The sequence below is a fragment of the Eupeodes corollae genome, chromosome 2 (assembly GCF_945859685.1).
Source record: "Eupeodes corollae chromosome 2, idEupCoro1.1, whole genome shotgun sequence".
NCBI classification, from domain to species: domain Eukaryota; kingdom Metazoa; phylum Arthropoda; class Insecta; order Diptera; family Syrphidae; genus Eupeodes; species Eupeodes corollae.
Window position 1 is genome coordinate 118,186,801 of NC_079148.1, and position 20,967 is coordinate 118,207,767.

At 32.0% G+C, this 20,967-nt stretch overlaps 2 protein-coding genes and 1 long non-coding RNA gene across 3 annotated transcripts; 1 reads left to right on the plus strand and 2 right to left on the minus strand.

Annotated features, from left to right (window-relative positions):
• Positions 1–445: 445 nt before the first annotated feature.
• Positions 446–1,537, minus strand: LOC129946328 (iodotyrosine deiodinase). Its single transcript, XM_056056468.1, has 2 exons — positions 1,234–1,537; positions 446–1,168 (listed from the first exon to the last, which is right to left on the minus strand). The coding sequence occupies exons 1-2, from the start codon at positions 1,448–1,450 to the stop codon at positions 465–467; spliced, it is 921 nt and encodes a 306-aa protein (XP_055912443.1). The 5' UTR covers positions 1,451–1,537; the 3' UTR covers positions 446–464.
• Positions 1,538–6,189: 4,652 nt separating this feature from the next.
• Positions 6,190–19,662, plus strand: LOC129947303 (uncharacterized). Its single transcript, XR_008781701.1, has 3 exons — positions 6,190–6,670; positions 18,886–19,245; positions 19,311–19,662. It is a non-coding gene; the product is annotated as an uncharacterized LOC129947303 (long non-coding RNA).
• On the minus strand, positions 18,189–19,157 carry LOC129947302 (CCAAT/enhancer-binding protein gamma). Its single transcript, XM_056057818.1, has 3 exons — positions 19,052–19,157; positions 18,806–18,929; positions 18,189–18,527 (listed from the first exon to the last, which is right to left on the minus strand). Exons 2-3 carry the CDS (start codon positions 18,902–18,904, stop codon positions 18,306–18,308), a joined length of 321 nt encoding a protein of 106 aa, XP_055913793.1. The 5' UTR covers positions 18,905–18,929; positions 19,052–19,157; the 3' UTR covers positions 18,189–18,305.
• Positions 19,663–20,967: the final 1,305 nt, after the last annotated feature.

Here is a 20,967-nt window from a genome sequence, read left to right on the forward strand (position 1 = left end):
GCCTTATTAACAAAGACTTTCTCTTATAAATCTTCCTTCTTCAACTAATCATAGGATGTACTTACAGTTTTGTTTCATTGTTGGAATAATAAACGGACAAATTTCATCACCATCAGTTCTTGGTTGTTTAAACTTTAGTTTTAGTTTTTCAAGTATAAGACTCCAGAAACCATACTAATTTTAGCAGATCAAACTATGGTGTACATAGCCCCTTAAATCAATTAATTGACATCTATAATAAATTTTACTCTTGTATTAATTTATCAAATGATAATATAAAAAGTATGAAAATTATAGATTGAAAGTATATATTAGGAATTGTTAACGTTATTATTTAACGAATTATAAATAAATAAAAGAGCTCAATACAAACACCGTCTATAGCATCCTTTCTATGAATTTTAGCAATTACAAACTTTTTTTTTTTAAATAAAACACTTCGCACTTCTTTTTAAATAATTTCTTTAATATCTAACCATAATATCATCCAAAGCCTTTCGTTTTAAGTTTGGCACTTTGCAATCCTCCGAAGCATATCCAACCGGAAGTAATACTAAGAGTTTTTCATTTTGTGGTCTATTCAATAGAGTTCTTAAAGCAGGACCACAATTTAACGGTGTTGTAACTAACGAATTCAATCCAGCTGCTTGTAATGCACACAACAGGATACCCGTTGCAATAGAAACCGATATTTCATTATAATAATGTTGCTTTCTACTACCATCAGCTTTAAATCCATAGATTTGCTTAAAAATCAATATAAGATATGGTGCAACAGTTAAGTACTCCTTAATGTGATCGGTGCGTAATGGTCGCAGATCAGCTGTCCATTGGCGGTGCATACGCTGACTGTAATTCAAATATTCCTCAGCTTCAATTATTTCTCGAATCTGTGCCTTGATACTAGGCTCACTTATAACACAAAAAGTCCATGGCTCAGTATGAGCTCCAGATGGTGATGTTCCGGCAGCTTTGATACAAGTCTCAATAACTTCGATTGGAATTGGTTTGTTGCTGAAGGAGCGAATGCTTCTACGATCATTGACAACCATGTAAAAATCTTCAGCACCACCTGGTAAAGTCATCGAAGCTCCTTGAAATGGTATGTGTTCGGATTCTTCCAACGAGGGAGTGTACTCGTCGTTTTCTTCATCATCTTTGTAATCAGCTTGAAATATAAAACCAAAATACTTTTTAAAGATTTGATCATCAAAACGCCAAAGCCAATATTACCTCCAATATATTCTTCCCCATCGAGTTTGCTTTCCTTCAATTCAGTATCGTTTGTAGTTATATGAGTTTTATTAAAGTTTTTGAAGTAGAATATTCCCAAAATAACCAAGAAAACCGGCAAAATAAACTCCCAGTGTTGTATGATAAGAGATTGTTCGATTAAAATTGGGATCATTATTTTGTTCAAAAAGACTTTTGATCGCCAGCAAGATTTCATTTATAACTGACATAGGCTTCAAACTAAACATATTCGCTGTCTCTTATCTATAAAAAAGCCTTTTTTCTTAAAGCTTATTTCATTATTATTGTTTTGTCTGACAATGTATGTAAATACGGTCAAGGCGATGCAGAATCTACATACCTATAGAAAAAAAAATAAAATTATAGATTAGCTTTAATCTAAATCAAACCCAATATACATATATAAGTTTTACGCACAAGGCATTATTTATTATTATAATTATTTCAAACCAGACAAAGTTTTTAAACAATCAAAGTTATTTGAGAGTAAAACATTTAAAGATAAGCTTTTTAAAGCAATTGTTTCAATTATATGCCTAACAATGATTTCCAATACCAATAAGATTATTACCTGAATTATTGTCTTTCTTTTGTATTGTTTCATATCAGAATTTGAAAGTTCATTGCCTTTCTGCAGCAGGTAATTTGTGTATAATTTGTCTAAAGTAAGTAAAGCGAAAGATGTTTCAAAACTGGAAACTCTCATGTCTGTAATTTATATTAAAATTATTAAATTAAATTTAATTGGGTGGCGCAACAGTCCGTTGTGAACCAGGGCCTAGTGACTTACAACTCTCAACCATTCCTGTTGTCAGAAATGGAAGGGACCTACAATTTTGGACCGAATCCGAACGGCTTATTTGAGAAAGCACTTTTTCAGGACAAGAATTACTCTTGAAGGATTTTTGTCAATTCCTCGCAAGAGGCAGTACCCGCGATTTTTTTTTTTTAAATTAAGGTGGCGCAGACAGGGATTGAACCCAAGACCCCTTGCATGACAGTCCAACGCACTATTTTTTTTATAATTCATTTTTATAAACTCATTCTTAAACTTATCTTAAGCTAGACAAAAATTCATAAAACTAGCCTAGTTATCCATAACTTACAACTAACTTAATGGTCACATACGGACATTCTAAGAACTAAGTTCTAAGTTCGAAATTGTCAATTCTGTTGATTCGAGCCCCGTTGTATAGGACCTCGTTGGCATAGTAATGCACATAAGAGGATTCGGCTGTTCGATATAAGCCGGTACAGCGTCGTAAACACTGCCGCTCGAACACCCGAAACTTCTCCATCTGGGAAGGGGCAACGTTGAACCACACAGGACAACCATAAACGATCATTTGCCGTATGAGCATGAGGGCCATGTAGCAAATTACCTTCACTCTGGGGTCAAGCTGACTGCTAAAAAACAGCCGTTTCGTCAGAGCGAAGGCTCCTCTGGCCTGGTCAGAGCAGCATTTATATGTCTGTCGAAATATAACAGTCCAACGCACTAACCATCATGCCACGGGTACTACATAATTTATATAGGGTTTTCCTTTATAATTTTTGGTTACATGAAAGACCAATTAATGGATGTTTATTTTTCTATAAACAGCGCCACCACGGCATCAGTTTCAGCACTGTATCATTCTAATGAAATTGCCTTTAAAGGATTCTCAAGTTTATGGCTGTAAATTCATTACTCCATAAATTCTATCTTCAATGTTGTGTGAAGAAAAAAGTCTGAATGTGTTCAATGATAAAATATCGGGGTTTTTAGTTCTGAATATTTAAAATTTTAATGAAGTATTGTTACTTGTCAAATGTCAACTTCTAAATTGACATCTGGCAATAGCCTGCTATTTAAAATAAACCCTCTTTTTGTAAAAAACCTATTTTAAGGTGGTTTTAACATTAAGGTCATTATAGACGACTTATTTAGCGTTGGTAAAATGATGAAATGTAGAAATAAATCGCCTTCAAAACAATCACTTAACTGACATTTTGGCCACCACTTCGAATTAAAAAATCACCTCAATGTGATTTCATAAACAAAATTTTAAAGGAAAATTTTTGCCAGACAAACTGTTCTTCAAAAACAAAACCTACATATCAACAAAAAGGAAGCCACTTCAAAGTTAAATAGTACTGTTTGTCCTTTGTTTCTTTATGAATGTGCTCTTTTTCTGCCACTTGCTCACTACTTGTCCTCATTTCCTTGCCTTATGTTCTTAATACAAAATTCTGGCATGTGAAATAGGAAGAGCTTTTCACCTGCCAAAAACTATAAGTATTACCATCTTTCACTATCAATACAACTATACTACATTACTTAATACTACTACTTCTATGAAGCTTATTTGTAAATTTTTCGAAAGGAAACAAATATTTCCATCAAATTCTATGTGTTTGAAATCTAAAAAGAGTATTCTATTGCTGGTCCATAAACCTTTTTTTATTAATTACACAGTATAACAATTCTGCTTTTAAAATGAGGGAAAATTGATCTTTTTTCAAAATGACCAATGGAAAGTGACATGTATTTTTCATTCTAAAATAAAGCTTTTTGACAATCACGAAAACATTCCCTCTTGTTTGTTTAAAAACTTCAAATGTCAAACTGGTGATCGAAGGATTATTCTCCCTTTGGACTCTCTCATTTCAACTCACAGTTAAAAAGAGACATAAGAGAGGTGCAGAGATAAAATACAATGAAATGTCAAAATAAATCAACTTCATTTAGGAGCTTGTTTCTCTATTGGATAGTTTGTATTTAAGAAATGTAATATACTCAATAACTAAATAGGAGTATTTTTAAACAGAGAAATATGTACTAGTTAGCCTGCAATGGCATCACTTTAATATGCTCCATATTTATAAAGCTCCCCTTAGATATTTTTCTCTTTCCTTTCACAATACCTTACCCCTTCTACATTCTTATCAATTTCGTTTTCATCTTTTCTTTCCATGTGCACTTGCTAATTTGTTTAATATTTGCCTTTCTTTCACTCTCACATCCAATCATATGCAGCCCTTCTCATTTGCTTGCAGAAATTCGTTTTCGCAGCTGCTGCTACCGATATGAGGTCGCTTGCGACTCACACAGTAGAATTAGTAGCAGACAGAAGGCAGACAAAAGTTGAATAAAAAAAAGCTTTCGATAGAAAACCAAATCGAATCGAAAAGGAAGACCCAACACAATTGAGCGTGAGCGACGAGCAACACAAAGCAGAAGCAGAGCAGAGTACACCACACCATAAGAGTGAAAGAAAACCAGAAACAAAAAAGTTAAAGTAGTCTCGTTGTCAATTAAATTCAAGAATCAAGACAAGAGTGATGATCATAGACAAACCATATAAAGACCGGAAACAAATCTGTCATTCTGGTTTGCCTACAAGCTGAAACGTCTACTTACACGCACCCTTAAGTCTAACATCAATTCACCGCTGCTAACATCAATTCACCACCCTCTAAAGTCAATTCACCACGAAAATAAGGAATAGTGCTGAGAAATTCTTTAGGGGTGGCACCTAGTGGCTACGGCGACATTAGCTATTGCATTTTTTGGGAAGAGTACGATAGCTCAGGCGACAAAGTTTGATGACGGATTTGTATAGAACAGTTAAAAACAAGTATTTTTTACTACGGGAGCGGGTCTGTTTCCCCCCATTTAGGAGGTAGGGACATTTTAAAAAAATATGTAAGTTAAATGGAAACAAAATAATGGTAATACTTACAACTAAGTTTTATAAATTTTTCAAAGCCAACACTTTTGTCTATTAGCTTTTTTTGAAATCAAGTCAAAACTATGCAAATTAGAATAGTTCCTTGAGATATTACATTTTTAAATAAATATTTATTAATCGAAACATCTCAGATGCCAACTTAAGACTAAAATCGAAAAACATTTTTGCTGTTAACTGTCGTTAAATATTGTTTAAGAAAGACCTTATGATTTCTTATACATGAATCACTTATTAAGAAAACAACATGTTCCTACGCGATTCTATTGAAATGTAACATAATATTTAATATCATATTTTATGATCGAGAGGATCGTGCTTAATGCTTATTATTATATTTTGGTTCATATTTTCTAATTAATAATGGAATAGATGTGTTAATTTGCATAGTTTTTGAAAAAAATTGTTTTAAGCTCAAAATTTGGCCAAAAAAGGTAAAAAAAAGTTTTCAAGTGTAATTTTTAATACTTAAATTATCTATTATTGTTTTTAGAATTCATTGTTCATATTTGTTTTTGATCAAAAACTGAAAACCAGATGATTTTATGTCTTCTTGTTCTTGAGAAAATTTTCCTATCGAAAATGTTTAAAAATGCAAACATTGGAACTCATTCGGTCGTGCCCTTGGTACAATAATGTACCTACAGGAATGGTTTATACCTTCCTGGAATCCTTGAAGTGTGAGTAGGAACTTTGCGTTCATACTTTTTAGTAAAAACCAAAACAACTTAAAAAAGCACCTTCGAGTGAGTTCCAATGTTCTTATTTTCCTATCGAAAATGTTTAAAAATGCAAACATTGGAACTCATTCGGTCGTGTCCTTGGTACAATAATGTACCTACAGGAATGGTTTATACCTTCCTGGAATCCTTGAAGTGTGAGTAAGAACAATGCATTCACACTTTTTTGTAAAAATCTAAAAAACTTTTAAGAACATGACCAAGTGAGTTCCAATGTTCGTATTTTGCGGCATTTTAGTAAACAAAACAATTCGTCGTAGAAGTCAAATTCTCACCACAGCTATTTTAATAAAAAAAAAACATCTGTCAAAACAAGTAAATACACCGCATCGAATTGTTGTTGCATTTCAAATTTCAAAATGGACGTCATGACAAATTACAAATACAACAATGTAAACAAATGGGTGTTGGAGGGTAAAACGTACGAAAGATTCCGGTCTTTATATGGTTTGTCTATGGTGATGATTTTTGTCGCCATACGCTCTTGTCGTAGTCGTTCGTGCATTGGCTTAAGTTGGTTAATTTAAATCCTAATTTTAATTTCATTTCAATAAAACTTTTGAACAAGCAACGCAACGGTAATAGTTTCCTAAATTTTGGGGGTGTGGAAATCAATTAAAAGAAATAAAGAAAGAACTATGACATTGAGCTAGTTCCTGATTGGAAAAGTGGTTACATCGAATTTTGCGAAAAAAGTTCAATTTTTTTTTTGTTTACACCATTTTCTCCCTTAAGGGGGTGTCTAATTGTTTTTGTGTGTTTGGCTGTGCCTCTGTTGTTTGCGGTGACAATTCTTTGACATTCTACCAATTACACGCTTCTGCGGCGTGTAAATGTACAGAGACGGGAAAAAGCTGATTCAACGCAAAGAACGTATGCAAATTTTAGCAAGGAAGATGGACGAGGTCTTTTCGCTGCATACGGAAAAACTAGATTTGTTCGATGGTAAGTTTGGGGTTGTTTTTTTAATTTATTTTAATTTAATTTATTGCTATAAAACTTTTATTAAGGACTTCCTGCCACCCCCTCTATGATCTTGGCATGTCAACCTCTCCCTTGTGACACAGTCACTAAGAAATATGTTGCCTCTTCTTTGGTAGAATGTGTGAGATAAAAATAATTCAGCTAGCGCCGCAGCCGCTGCTGCCGCTGCCGGTTTATCATTTTTCATGTTGTGCTAGAATCTTAAAAAATCACATGCTTTAGCACTCGGATTCAAATAGAAATAAGAATACGTGTGTAATTTTATTTTGTTTGTTAGATTTAATTATTAGATTGCCAAGTGGTGCAATAGCTCAGCTCTTAACACACATAAAAAGAAGAAACAATTGGTGTCACGTTTAGGAAGGTTTTGTATTTTTGTTTCTAGTCAAACAAAAAGCAACAAGGTAGTGTCAAAATCGACACCATTAATTGATTTTCTTTGTTTATGAATTAAAAATTAAAAAGCAAACCAGGTCGTTCTCTCTCTTATTATTTTTTATCGCCACAAGGCCTCCTCCCTGACTCAATTCAAGTCACAGCTTTATTCGTTTATTGCAAACAAATTGAATGAGCTTATTGTTATTGTATTTCTTCCATAAACGTACGCCACGAGATGAGCAAGTTTCTGGTTTATCTGAATCTGATAATTCCTTTAAATGGGGGTTTTAATTGATTTTTTCTGCTTTCAAATTAAAGAAAGACGATTAAAACAGAAAACAATGGGTATAGATAGTAGATACATACATACATAAGTATGTATATACCTCCCTAACCTATTATAACTAGTTGATCTCGGTTGAAAAATAAAGAGAATTATACTTGAATTATTCCTCATACATAAATTTACCCTTTAAATGGTAAGAACTCTGCTTTCACATCAGGCAAAGTTAAATCGATTTTATGGTTAAAATTGTTGCTATTTTTGAATGCTATGTACATAAAGATGTATCTTTTATTTCATGTCGGTAGGTAGGTACGAAAATAGGATTTTAAAATCACTTCAACTTGTTATGTATCAGAAATTAAATGATAATAACCTTGGGGACCAATGCCGATGGGTTTGCAAAATTAATTTGTCGGTAAATTTTTTTTGAAAGGTTTATAGTTATGTTCGAGGCATGACTATTGTTTTGTACTCTTCATATAATCAAGTCAAAAAGCCAAAATGAAAAAAAACACCTACTCACCTGTTTTTTTTTTTAGTTTAAATGAGTCATTCTACTTACCTATCTGTTGAAATGCATCAACAAAAATTTAATCTTCAGTCTCAGAGAAAATTAAATTTCGAGCAATATAACAGTTAAATAAAAGTGTATAAAAATGTTGTCCAATTGTTGGATATCATATGTTTGAGTCATCATTACTTTGTTTAAAGTTAACATGCATAAATAAATTTATTTTTTCTTTTGACGAGTTGACCAACTTGTTTATGAAAGTAAAGTACATTTTTGACTCACAAAAGACCGGCCATGTTTTTGATTTTATTTAGTTATTAAGGCATTTTTTTTGGATCTTAATCATAAAAATAAACTTTCAAATAACCTTTAAGGACAACAGTTGCAAAAAACCTAACATAAAAACTGGGTTTATATGTTTATACCTTTGTACCTACCTTAAAATAGCAGTAAAGGTATTCATTTTAATCCAAAAAATTGTCATTGATAAATACGACAACAATTTTGTGACACACCATGACAAAAAAGACAAGCTAATACCTACTTAAAGTAAATCACTTCATCCGCTTTGTAGCAGTTAGTTGATTTATTACAATAGCTAAAAAGCAAAATAGTTTTATTTTAATTTAAAAAAAAAGAATAGCCTCTTTTGTAATTAGAGGAAATGCCATACTCTATTCTGTGTGTGTTCTATATGCATATGCATAGGTATACAATAGATATCTAACTATGCTTTGTCAGAATTGCAAATGAAAAAGTTCTTAAAGAGGCGTGTAGGTATATAAATTATTTTTCTATTTGCTCTAGGCAAACCTTGATTTGGATTTCTTATTGAATTGGTAGATAGTTTGATATAAAAGACACGTAATTATTCAATTATTATCTTTTAAGTGTCAAGACGATAATGGAAATGAGATTCCTTATAACTGTATGGCAGAGTCCACGAATTTTGAATTGGTCGAAGCGCATACGATTGTTTAGTTTATCTCTGCTGCTGGAAAAGAATATGCCCACAAATGTTTTACTGTAATCGTTAATATATAATTACATATACTTCTCCGTGTAAGAAACTTCTAAATCCTGTTTTTAAATTCTTTCAGACTATCATTGTCCACAATATCAATTGTTGATGTTTGGAAACAAAAAAAATTCGTTAGATGTGAAAGATAATTAATCATTTCTTTGAATATTTAAAAATTCTGTCTTTAACATGTTTTTTTTTTTTTGGGGGTTTGCATATTCGTGATAACGCATATTTTAAAAGAATTCCTAGAGCATGTTCATATAAATTAGGCGACCTTTCTTCAAGTACGAACAACTTTTGGTGGATTTTATTTACATATACTATACATACCATGAAGCAAAAAAAAAGTTTTACAGTCGATTTTCTTTTTATAAAAATGGAGTAAATTGCAATAAAAAAAAAAACAAAATACTCACCAAAAATAGGGATTTTTTTTAACCTCCAGATTAAGTAAAACACATTTTTTTTTAATAAATTATTTTAATACAAAAAACCTAATTAAATAAAGAAAGTCTATTTTATAAAATAAAAAAAACTTGTGCATTTGAAAAATTCAATTAAAAAACAGCAACATTTCAAAAAACCCAAATGGTTAAATATTTTGTATAATGTCCTTTTGCATCTAAGACCATTTGCAACCTCTTTGGCATTGAAAGGACCAATATTTTTATATCATCTGGCGTAATTTCAATCCATATCCTCTGTATTGCATCTTTTAACTGTTTTTTATTTTTTAACTTTCCTTTCCCTCAACTTTTATTCAACATTTGCCCAAAAAATTGGATTTAAATTCGGACTTTGAGGTGGACGAAGGGGTTATTTTTTCACTTTATATAACAACCATTAATTCACTTTTAACGAGGAATGGTTTGGATCATTGTCATGAACGAAACTAAAATTATCTCAAAGGTCCTATATTGATGCAGTACTTCTTAAATTATTTTTCAAGATGTTCAGGTAGTCAAACTTATTCATTGTCCCTTCCACAAATTGAAAATTTCCAACTCTATTTGCACCCCAATAACGCTGCCACCGCCATGTTTTACTGTGCAATTTATATTCTTCGGATTTAACGCTGTACCCTTTTTCTCCAACAAAACGTGGCCCATCGGATACAAAAATATTGAATTTGGATTCTTCGGTATAATTAACGGGATTCCAAAACTCTATCGGCTTATTTATATGCTCTTTGGCATATTGTAGGCGGTTCTTTACACTTATGGCGGATAAAAGTGGTTTGTTTCGCAGCGAAAACCCTCTAAACTCTTTCGAATGTAAAAAATGTCTTACCGTCTGTGGATGAACTTGGACAATTTTGTTTCTATTGAGGTCTTCCGCTATTTCCAATGTCGACATTTTGGGGTTACTTTGAACAATTCTTACTATACGCCTCTTTGTTTGTTTAGTATCAATTTTTCTCGGTCTCCCACTTTTACTTATAAAAAATAAATTAGGTGGCGCAACTGTCCGCAAAGAACCAGGGCCTAATGACTTACAACTCGTAACCATTCCTGTATGCGAGTAATGTTGTCAGAGATGGAAGGGACCTACAGTTTATATGCCGAATCCGAACGGATAATTTGGGAAAGCACTTTTCATGACAAGAATTACTCTTGGAAGATTTGTCAATTCCTCACAAGAAGCAATACCCGTGAAAAAAGTTAGGTGGGAAAGGCAGGGATCGATCCCAAGACCTCTTGCATGACAGTCCAACGCACTAACCATTAGGTACGCTACTCCCACTTTTACTTAGTCTTGAAAAAACTAAACCTTTCACAAAAGATATCTAAGTTTGGCCCCTATCTCATGTTATGTTATGTCAAGATTTTGGAAGAACTTGACAAACTTCGTCGGTGAGCGAATGACGCCCGGAATTGAATTCGCTATATAAGGAATTATGGTTTAAGACCAAACTAAAATATCAGCTGGTCAAAAAATATTCGCGCCTTGATAGTCCATGTCGAAATTCTTAACAACTCACTTCACAAAAATTAACTTTGTTTAGTAATATTTGTAGACATAATTTATTGATATCCAAGCAGCAATACAAAGCTATATCCACCACTGTCAAAAAGTTACTGCCATACTGGAGGAAATATAAGAGCTGACAAATAGGCCAAAAACAGATAAATGTTTCATCCAAGTCATATCGTAGCTATGTATAATCTATACGCCAATAGATCAAGTAAATGTGTGAATCCACCAAAGTTTTCATAAATCGCAAACAACAGGTGTTCGGCTCATGAAACTTGCAGGGTTTCGAATAATCTATGATCAAATATTTGCAAAGGAGACGGAAGACGATACGTACAAGGAAAATAGTTTTTCGACAACCTGTGCGAGGTCTCATCCTTGCAACCTTAGGACTTTTTGATGTTCACCTAAAAAATAGCTCCAAACCTAAATCCTCATCAAGTTTCCTACACCTTACCAACTCCTTACCATTTCTTCTGAAGCCCAGTGGATTTAAAGTTATCCGAGTGCGTTGATTTTCGGTCTACCGTAGCCTCACCCTGTAAAATCTTACGTAATGATATTTTGCATGGGGATTCACTTTAAACTTCCTGAAAGCTCAAAAATGCAATCAAACAATCTGAAGATAGTAATTTTCGAAAATGACAAAAACAATGTCAAAGAAGCGCCGTTTTGGTAAAGCCGGGAATATAAAGAGCGCAAACAAATTCAAATAATTTATTTGGTATCTAGAATAAATTAAAACAGACAAATAATTGTTTGACTGTCTATCCACTAGGTTCGTTGAAAAAGCAGTCTTCAAAATATAAATCTAAATATCCATCTTTTTAACATTAAGTGCGTTTTTTTCGTATTTCATATATGTATAGTACAGTGAGAAATTGCCAACAAAACGATCCGCAGTAACCAGATTTTTGTATTACAAATTGGTACAACTGAAAGAAGATTTGTCAAAATAATAATAAAAAAACACGCACAAATAGAAGAAAGTTTTGTGAAAATCAAAAGTTAAAATTAACTTAGCAAAAAAACTAACTAAAACTAATAAAATGGACAATTTTCAAAAAGAAATAAAAATAGTTCCTTTAACAATTGCAGGTTTGACATAAAATAAAAACTTCAAGAAGGGGGTTTGTTCGTAGACTACTACAATAACATGTGGCATTGAAGCGAATTTGAAGCTCTTCTCAATTATTTATATAACTGAGTTTAAATGAGCTTGATTTGACTCGATTCAGGTTGGGGATCGAGTTCTTCATTGTTTAACACGAATCAAACTATCTTACTTGCACTTTATAAGAAACATCGAAACACCATTTGCATTTAAGAAAGTGCTGTCAAACTTAATAATTTTTAAATCTTCTTGTGCGGTGGAAACACCAAAAAGATTTATTTAATCTAAACTAAGCTAAACCTTTAGTGAAAACATTGCAAAACTTAATTATCTTTTCTATTCTTGTAAAATAAGCTCAGTTAGTCCATTTTCACTAACAAAACTAAATAATATCAACAGTAATAGATTGATTTTTCCCCCCAATGGAAAACACACTGATTCCAAATGCACAACTACTCAACGAACACAGCCATCGAGATACAAATGCAATATCAATCGTACCAACATTAGAGAACGAAATCACATAAGATCCATTTGAGACTTGTATAAATGTCAAAAACCCATCCTAACTTTTATCGGTGTTATTCACGATATTGTTTTTGTAAAATCCTACTATACTATGGATAGATTTTCCAACAAAACACGGGTATTGAGTCTATGTAGGAAACATTTTTGTGCATTTCATACTGATTTGCCTGAGACAGAACTGCATTTTTTGTTTTTTTTTTCGAATAAAACTAAAGAAATTAAAAAATTGAAGTAGTTGTACCACACCCAATGACAAAACTATAATATTGTAATTATGTGTTCATAAGTTAAAAATAAATGTTTCATCTTCTACTCAAATTTGTTATCAATTATACAATATGTATAAAAGTGGGGGCACTTTATTTTTATACTTTTAATAGTTTTCGTCTTTCTTCAACAGAAAACTATTTTTAAATGTTTTAATTCTAACATAAAAAGGTATTTAAAAATGCAAAACTTTACGAGCAAAATTCGCTTTTAATGAATTTTCAATTTCATATTCGTAACATGAAACTAAAATCAGTCTGTTTTTGATGTTTTTTGCTGCAATTAAAATAACTAAATGTTCTTAATATATGGCTTGAACTGAAGTCACTTTGTAATTATTCAAAAGACTTTCGGATTGTTACAAGAGTAGATTTTTCATATCGGTCGAAACTCACAGTGTTGAAAGTTTTCCAACATTCATTCGCTCTGGTTTCTATGGCGCTACCAAATTTATTTATTTTTACAATGTAAATCATCCCATATATCATAGACAATCATTAAAAAAGACAATATATATTTTAAGTTAAAAAATTCAAAAAAATTCATAAATAAACAAATATTACAGAATTCATATCTTAAATTTAGACAGATACATAATTCACAAAAAAAACCTGAAAATTTCGTAAATTAACTAAGAAAAAAAACTTGTGTCACTTTAAAAAATCAAATCATATACAAATAATAATTCTTTCGATTTCAAATGGATCTTTTCGAACTGATTAAAATAGAACCAACAATTTCTGCCTACACATTTTCTATTGAATAATCGAAATTCCCGCCACAACTGCTGCAGCTTAATCACAAAATAACGATACTAATGGTATGACAAGAGCTAATATATATTCATACGTATATACAAACATAGCTTCTTAGTTTTAGACTGTCTTATAGAGTATATCTAATCTTTAATAAGTACACGTACTGTACATACAAAAACTCAATGACTGTACCAAGCAATATTTACAAAATTTTTAAAGAGATATTGTTTCGATAGATTTGGTTTAACACGTGCAATGAATTCACCATCACAATTTATGATAATTTTAATTATTTTCAGAAACAAAATTAGCTAAAATAATAATTCTAGTCAAACCACAAATAATACAAAAACAAAATTATGTATCTCTAGTTTCTTCTGTCTTAAGTGTAGTCAAACAGGGACATAAACATAATTAAACAAAATGTATTTTAAATAAGCTAAATATTTTGTAAGGTCAAAGATTGAAGTAGAGTGAAGACAATCTTTCTTAATTTCATTTAAATTAATGATTATGATGAATTCATGTAAGTGGTTACGCTATATACATATATGTATATTTTTTTTAACTATTAAGATCAATCAAAAATTTAAAAGAGTTTCTTTTTGAAAATTCGAGAAGAGATAAACAATACTACATTCTGTACTTTCTGAATATTATTCATAAAAATGTGTGAGCACCATCTCAAGCAGGTATTAGTATATCTAAGAAAAACAAATGAAATCGACCATTCTTTTATTTTCTTTCATCTGCCTCATTGCGTAGCGCCAAATTGTTTAAACATTTATTATTGTTTTTTTTTCATTCCTAGGAAAATAAAAATTAATAGGTATTGAGTAATAGGTTGCGTTTGTTGGTTGGATGAATCGAATAATTATTTTGTCTGCTTTAGCTTGGTATTTTCTTTATATAAAAATTCATTCATAAAAAAATAATTTCATCCGAATTCAAACAGTCAAGATGATGACGAATACATTTGTCAAGACAAAATATAGACACCCGTAATTGCATTAGTTGGCAAAATAAAGTTTTTTTTTATAAAGAATTTGAATCTCAACTTATAATTTTTCTATAACATCATGATTTTAAAATATGTCTCTACAAAATAAAAGCTGGTGTGCCACAGGGCTTCGTAATGTCTCCTTTATTCTTTCACATTTTTTGTCTTGTAAAACTTCTACTCCAATAAATTGTTTGGCTGACAATAGAAATCTTAGCTTTTCGATGCAAAAAGTGAGATGCCTGCATGCTGTCCCCTGCTTGGGCTCACTGTAAGCTTTGACGTGGGTGCAAATTTGAGTATATGCAAAGATATTGAAATTTAAGAAACTTTCGGGTTTGAAGTTTTATCATTTTTCAATTATCTCAAAAACTAGAAAACATGTTCCTTACTAATAATCAAATGTAATGTTAAGTTTAAAATTTGCGTGACATCGACCTATATGCTATGAATTCTTATTAACAAGCATACATGCTATGACCTAAATATTAAAGTTGACTCTTAACAATAAACCATTTTTGTTTTAAAATCAAACAAAAACTTAATGTAACTTTTATGGTTTATTATTTGTGATCCTTACAATATATGGTAATTTTTCTCAAATTTGAAAGCCCACTCTAAATTTGATTATTGGTAAGCCCCATAGAAACTAATAGTTTTCAGTGCTTGATACAGAATTAATCAGATCAGTTGATTAATTATTTATTACTAGCTGACCCGGCAGACCTCGTACTGCCTCAATGGATAAATGGAAGAGCTAAACTTTGGTATACATTAATTTCAAAACAAACAAAACGTATTGAATAAAAAAGCATTTTTTATTGAAGCATGAAGTTTTATTATTATTTTCGACACATTATGTTGCTTACTTAAAAAAACAGAGTTTTCATGAAATACTGGCTATTTATAAGGTTTAAATTTTTAGAAACAGACACATACTGTTATGATACAGTTTGTTAATCAATTTAAAGCTTTAAAGCAATATTTTTTGTTTTGTTTTGTGGTGCGTAAATAAACAAAGAAGACGGTTTTCCGAAGCAGCGAAACAGGTAAATTGTAAGTTGATTCCCCAAACTTCTAAAGACTGTCCTTGCGATTTATTTACTGTCATCGCAAAGGCCAGACGTACTGGAAATTGTAAGCGTTTAAAATCGAATGGTAAATCCGTTGGATTCATCGGTATTCACGGGATTGAGACATCCTCTCCTTTGTATTTTCCTTTTATGATTGTTGCCTCAGCTTTTTCACAGTCAGTCTCGTTCCATTGCATAGTCGGGGTTGGTTAATGTTACGCAGCATGATGACAACTGATCCTACTTTTAACTGCGAAATATAAGGTGATAATCCAGGCAATTCCGGTGAATTTAAAAAGTCCGTGGGATAGTTTACTACGTCATCCTGGTTCATAACGGTGTCGACTGATTTGAAATATACCAACAGTCGTTTAAGAAAATTCCGAATAGTCGCATTGACATCTTTATTTTGCGCTACCAATATTGCTTTTTCACCCAGCCAATTATCGTAATTGAACTTTTGCGCTATATCTAAGAAAACACGCTGAATAAGCTCCCCTTTTGAATCTCTGATGTGACAGAAATCTGTGGGTAATGTGAGGAATCCGGTCGAGGTGTCCATTGCAACTTTATTATTTCCAATATCTAACAACTGCTTCGCAAACACATTTGTAGTTTCATCATGTTGCAAAAATACTCGCATGTTAGTTGTTAATTGGAGTGTCATTACGCATTGCCACAAATTCGATGATTTTAGGCATGCATTTAGTTCATCAGCAATAGTTGATAGGGGAATAACTGGAAGAGTCTGACGAAAATCACCTGACAACAGAATCATGGCCCCACCAAAAATATGTTGGTTGTCACGAAGATTTTTGAATGTTCTGTCCAGTGCCTCCAGTGACCTCTTATGGGCCATTGTGCATTCATCCCAAACAATTAATTTGCATACCTGTAGAATCTTGGCTATTTTTGGCGGTGTTTCAAATTGGTGTTTCGGTGGTTTGCATGTTTAATGGTAATTTCAAGGCAGAATGCATAGTTCGTTCGCCTTCTATCAGAGTCGCAGCTATTCCAGATGAAGCCAACGCTAGATCAACATCATTCCGCGATCTGATCCTCGCCAAAAACAATGAAATTAAGAACGTTTTTCCGGTTCCCCCGGGAGCATCAAGGAAATAAATTCCACCAGATACACTGTTCACAGCTTCTATCAAAGTGTCGTACGCAATTCTTTGTTGTTGATTTAATTGTGGAACATTTGTACGAACTGTTTTGGCCAATGCTTTAATGTCGTACTGTTGTTCCCTTTGAAACTCACAAAAATTGCTTAGACAACAGTGAGTGATTATAATTTAATACGAACTTTATTGAATAGCAATGAAGTTCAAACTGACTCTAGAAAACGTTTGTATGGGAAATAGAAAAGGGCTGTTTTTAGGGTTTTCCCGAAATTATTCAATTTTTTCTCGCCTTTTAAACCTTTCCTATACTTTCACAAACATTTCAAGACTGAGATAAGATAAATCCGTTCAGCCGTTCTCGAGTTTTAGTGAGACTTACCAACAGCAATTGATTTTTATATATATTATTATTATTATAAGAAAAATAATTATTATGAGAATAATAATAATCAAATTGACTTTTTTCATAAATTTTGACTTTGAAGACAATTATTTCAAAAACTTGTCAGATTATCCTGGAGACCATTTTTTGACGTACAAGTATAGAGATTTTATGTTTAACTCAACAACACGAATGTGAAATCCTCTACACCACTTAATAATTCCCACTCGATGCATCTGCAGATATTCAAGACCAAGGCATCTCCTTTCTAATCCTATCCCACTTTCCTAATTGTTCGCATTGTGTTTAACACTATAAGGGTGTTCATAACCCATTGAGTTTGTATAAGCTAGTTGAATTCTTGCCAAGATTATGTCATATTACGAACTCAAGAACTTTGTTCTAAAAATAAATCATATTAAATCACTCTAACTCTTAACACTTGAGGATTATGGCAGAGAATGGCATTGAAATATGTCTACATATGTGACTAAATGTCCCAAAGAGAAAGTGTCTCCACTTATATTTTTAATTAAAGTGATTAAGTGCTTGCATTGCAGCTTTAAAACTTTTCAGCCTAGTGTACTCATCCAATAAACTAAGACATTTGATGAATCATTTCGTGTCTCAATTTTGAGTAGGGAAGGGGAACCAATTTGTGTATATTACGAGGTTTTTTCATGTATACGAAAAAAGAAAACGAATGAATATAGCACTTATTTATGGAACAGGAAACCAAGATGTATGAAATTGCTCCTTTATATTAGTCATTTTTATTTTGTGGATAGAAACTTGTATCAGTCGGAAGTGAAACCTTTTCGGGACCCCACAATAATGAATTTTTATTATCTCCATGCAAAACCAAAAAATTCACTATCAAAACAAAAACGTGTTCTGCCCCTGTCTGATCTCAAATTAAATTTTAATCTCATGATATTAAACCTAAGTTACTTGCTCTGTATGCTAAGATTAAAAAATGATGCAATCTTCTACTCACAATTACCGCCTTTATCTTTATAAATATTTAAAGAGTAATTCCATTAACTTGTTTCTGTAAGTAGTACTATATTTATATTTGTTTTTAACGATACTCTTATTCTAATATAAAAAACTTAAATATAACATTCAATGCTTATTCCTAAAAAACAACTTCTCTGGTCCTAATGAGAGCACAATTTTATTCGCTATCACTCGTTTCCGCAAGGATCTCCTCAATCAGCTTCTCCTTCTCCATGGTATTTTTAGCATTTGATAAAAGCAAACTCTTGAGTGTCTCGATATTTTTTTCTGTTTCTTTGATTTGCGTCTCAAGGCGAATGTTCTCTGTTTTTAATGCTTCCACACGTTGCTTGCGCTCGGTAGCTGTTTTGTTGGTTTTTTCTCGTGACTTTTTGACTGCCTGAAAAAAAGAAGGTTTTGCTAAATTAGGACACATTTTGTATATGTACATAATAAAATCAATGTCAATAATTCTGTAAGCAACAAATCTTGGCTAGAGAAAGATAAGACTGTCTCCTCTCATAATCGTGAATAGTGACCTCAAACAATCCCTAAAATAACCCAACCAAGTTCTATACTATCAAAACATGTTAAATGCACTAAACTATACTTATCAACAAAATAATATAAAATTATATTAATGCAATTTGTTTTTATTTTCTATTTTTGTTTACATACTTCATTATTTCGCATCCTCTTCTGACGATATTCATCGCTGCCGTCATCCGAATTACCACTCGATGCTATGGACTTCGCAGTTCTCCTTTTGGCCGGCATTCTTTCGCTTATAATACTTTTGGTTCTGTAACCGAGAAAACATTTAATTTATTTTCTAAGTTTATTTTACAAAAACACAAATTGCAGCCAAATAAGAAAATTTTTAGATGGAAAATACAAAAATTGTAATTGGAGTAAACCACTTACACGGAATAAAATGCAAAATTCGTGGTGAAATAACTAGAAATGTCAAACTGGCCAGCAGCTGTCAAAAGTGACACAATTTTGGAGCTTTTTTCTTACTGAAAAGAAAAAGCTTTTTCTTCGAAAGCATATCTTTGTGGAGTGTGTTCAGTGACCATGATACGCTACTAATGATAGTGGTGTTGCCATACTATGAGGTAATTATTAGTATTAAGTGGGATTGCTAATGGAATTTAATATTATATTTTTTTTTCTCAATTAGAATGAACGACCGTACGTTTGAAGAGGAAATTTCCATATCTACTATTATTATCTGTTGCAATTTGTGATATATGCTCAATAAATTATAATAATTTCTTCTTTCACAAAAGACGATATTACAAACAAAATGTATAATCAAAATATTATAAAAAAAAATAATATTGTAAAATATAACTAATTATCGTTTGTAAAACAAAACAAAAATTATCAGTATCCGTTGTAAGAAAAAAATAACTATTATTATGACAAGACTGATTGGTAATTTTAAATTGACGTTAATATTGTAATTATAAATTGCAATGTATAAGAACTATATTCATAGACTATATAAATAAATATTTAATAAAAAGTAAATTGTATTACACAATAATAATGGAAAATTATAGTTTTTATTTTTTATAGCAGGTAGAGATATAAAAATGTTTTTTTTTTTAGATGAGAGTAGTATTTGACAGCATCACTTTATCTCTCTCTTTCTCTTGTGATGCTTAAAAAGAGACGAGGAACTGGGGGGTTATTATGAAAAACGATTATCGTTTTTAATACAGAGTATTTGTGAAATTGCGATTACGAAAAACGATTGCACAAGCGCGTATTTGTAAAATTGCTATTACGAGAAACGAGAATCGTAAAAAACGATACTCGTATTTTTATTTACGAGTGCCTTCAAGCACTCGTATTTTTGCTAGACTAACCGATGAAGTTGGTTGTGCCATACTAACAAGGAAATACTGTCCGGTTCCTCTTTGATATCCACCCTCTGCCAGAAACCGTAGTGTTGCAGCTAATTTCAATACATTTGGTATGTAGAATTAAAACTAGGAAGGTGTGGATCAATCTTATACGATACATATTTAAACGCTTCGTTGTTCAGACGAAAAAGCTGCTTGAACCTTGAAAACATTTTAGGAATTTACTTAAATACAGCATGAACAAATTTTCATTTACTTACGTGGAACTTGAAAGGCTCATTGGGTCGGATGAATCTCTTAAGAGTGCCCTTGTTACAAGCATTTCTCCTTCGGGTTCAGATTCATCTTCGCTTTCAAGAAAATAATAGCAATGAAAAAACATTTTACCAAACCGAATGCAAATCAGATTTAAACTAATAAAACTTTTCCAACATTCACATTTTGACATTTGTAAGTAGGTGTGAAGTTACACCTAAAAAAAATACCATTTTTCATTTTTGGTTGGCAACATTTTCTTGATTCCATTTTCGTTTTTTCTGTCGTTCGTTTCGTATTTCATAATAAGGGCCCTGGTGTAGAGTGTAACCTCTGAGGTGAAAATGATCGGCATTACTGAAGATGATTTTTCGATGAAAATCTGGGCCATTTGGATTCATTTCAAGGACCTAATCAGCCCAATTCTAAATATTCCCGGGGAAAGAACTCTACTCTAGTAGAAACTAGTTCTGCCGAGAGTAAAATTTTCCTTATTTCGATTTCCCCGGGAAGACATTTTTCCCTTCGAAACCGGGAATGGAGAATGTTGACTTTCGAATCAGCTCTTCCGTACTGTTTGACAGGAAAAATAACTCCGAACAAAATTTTCATCATTCCAATTTAAAATGTTTTTTAATCGTGGCAGGGATTTTAACATAATATAAGAAAGTCAACATGTAAAACCAAGGACTACTAGAAGATCTTAAAGAG

Bases quoted from the DNA above. Each gene is read 5' to 3' on its own strand.
- LOC129946328 (XM_056056468.1), bottom strand. From the start codon at position 1,450: ATGAAATCTTGCTGGCGATCAAAAGTCTTTTTGAACAAAATAATGATC. The intron at 1,169-1,233 runs GTAATATTGGCT...TTATATTTCAAG, and splicing joins TGGGGAAGAATATATTGGAG to CTGATTACAAAGATGATGAA.
- LOC129947302 (XM_056057818.1), bottom strand. From the start codon at position 18,904: ATGCCGGCCAAAAGGAGAACTGCGAAGTCCATAGCATCGAGTGGTAAT. The intron at 18,528-18,805 runs GTATGTAAACAA...TCTTTTTTTCAG, and splicing joins AGAGGATGCGAAATAATGAA to GCAGTCAAAAAGTCACGAGA.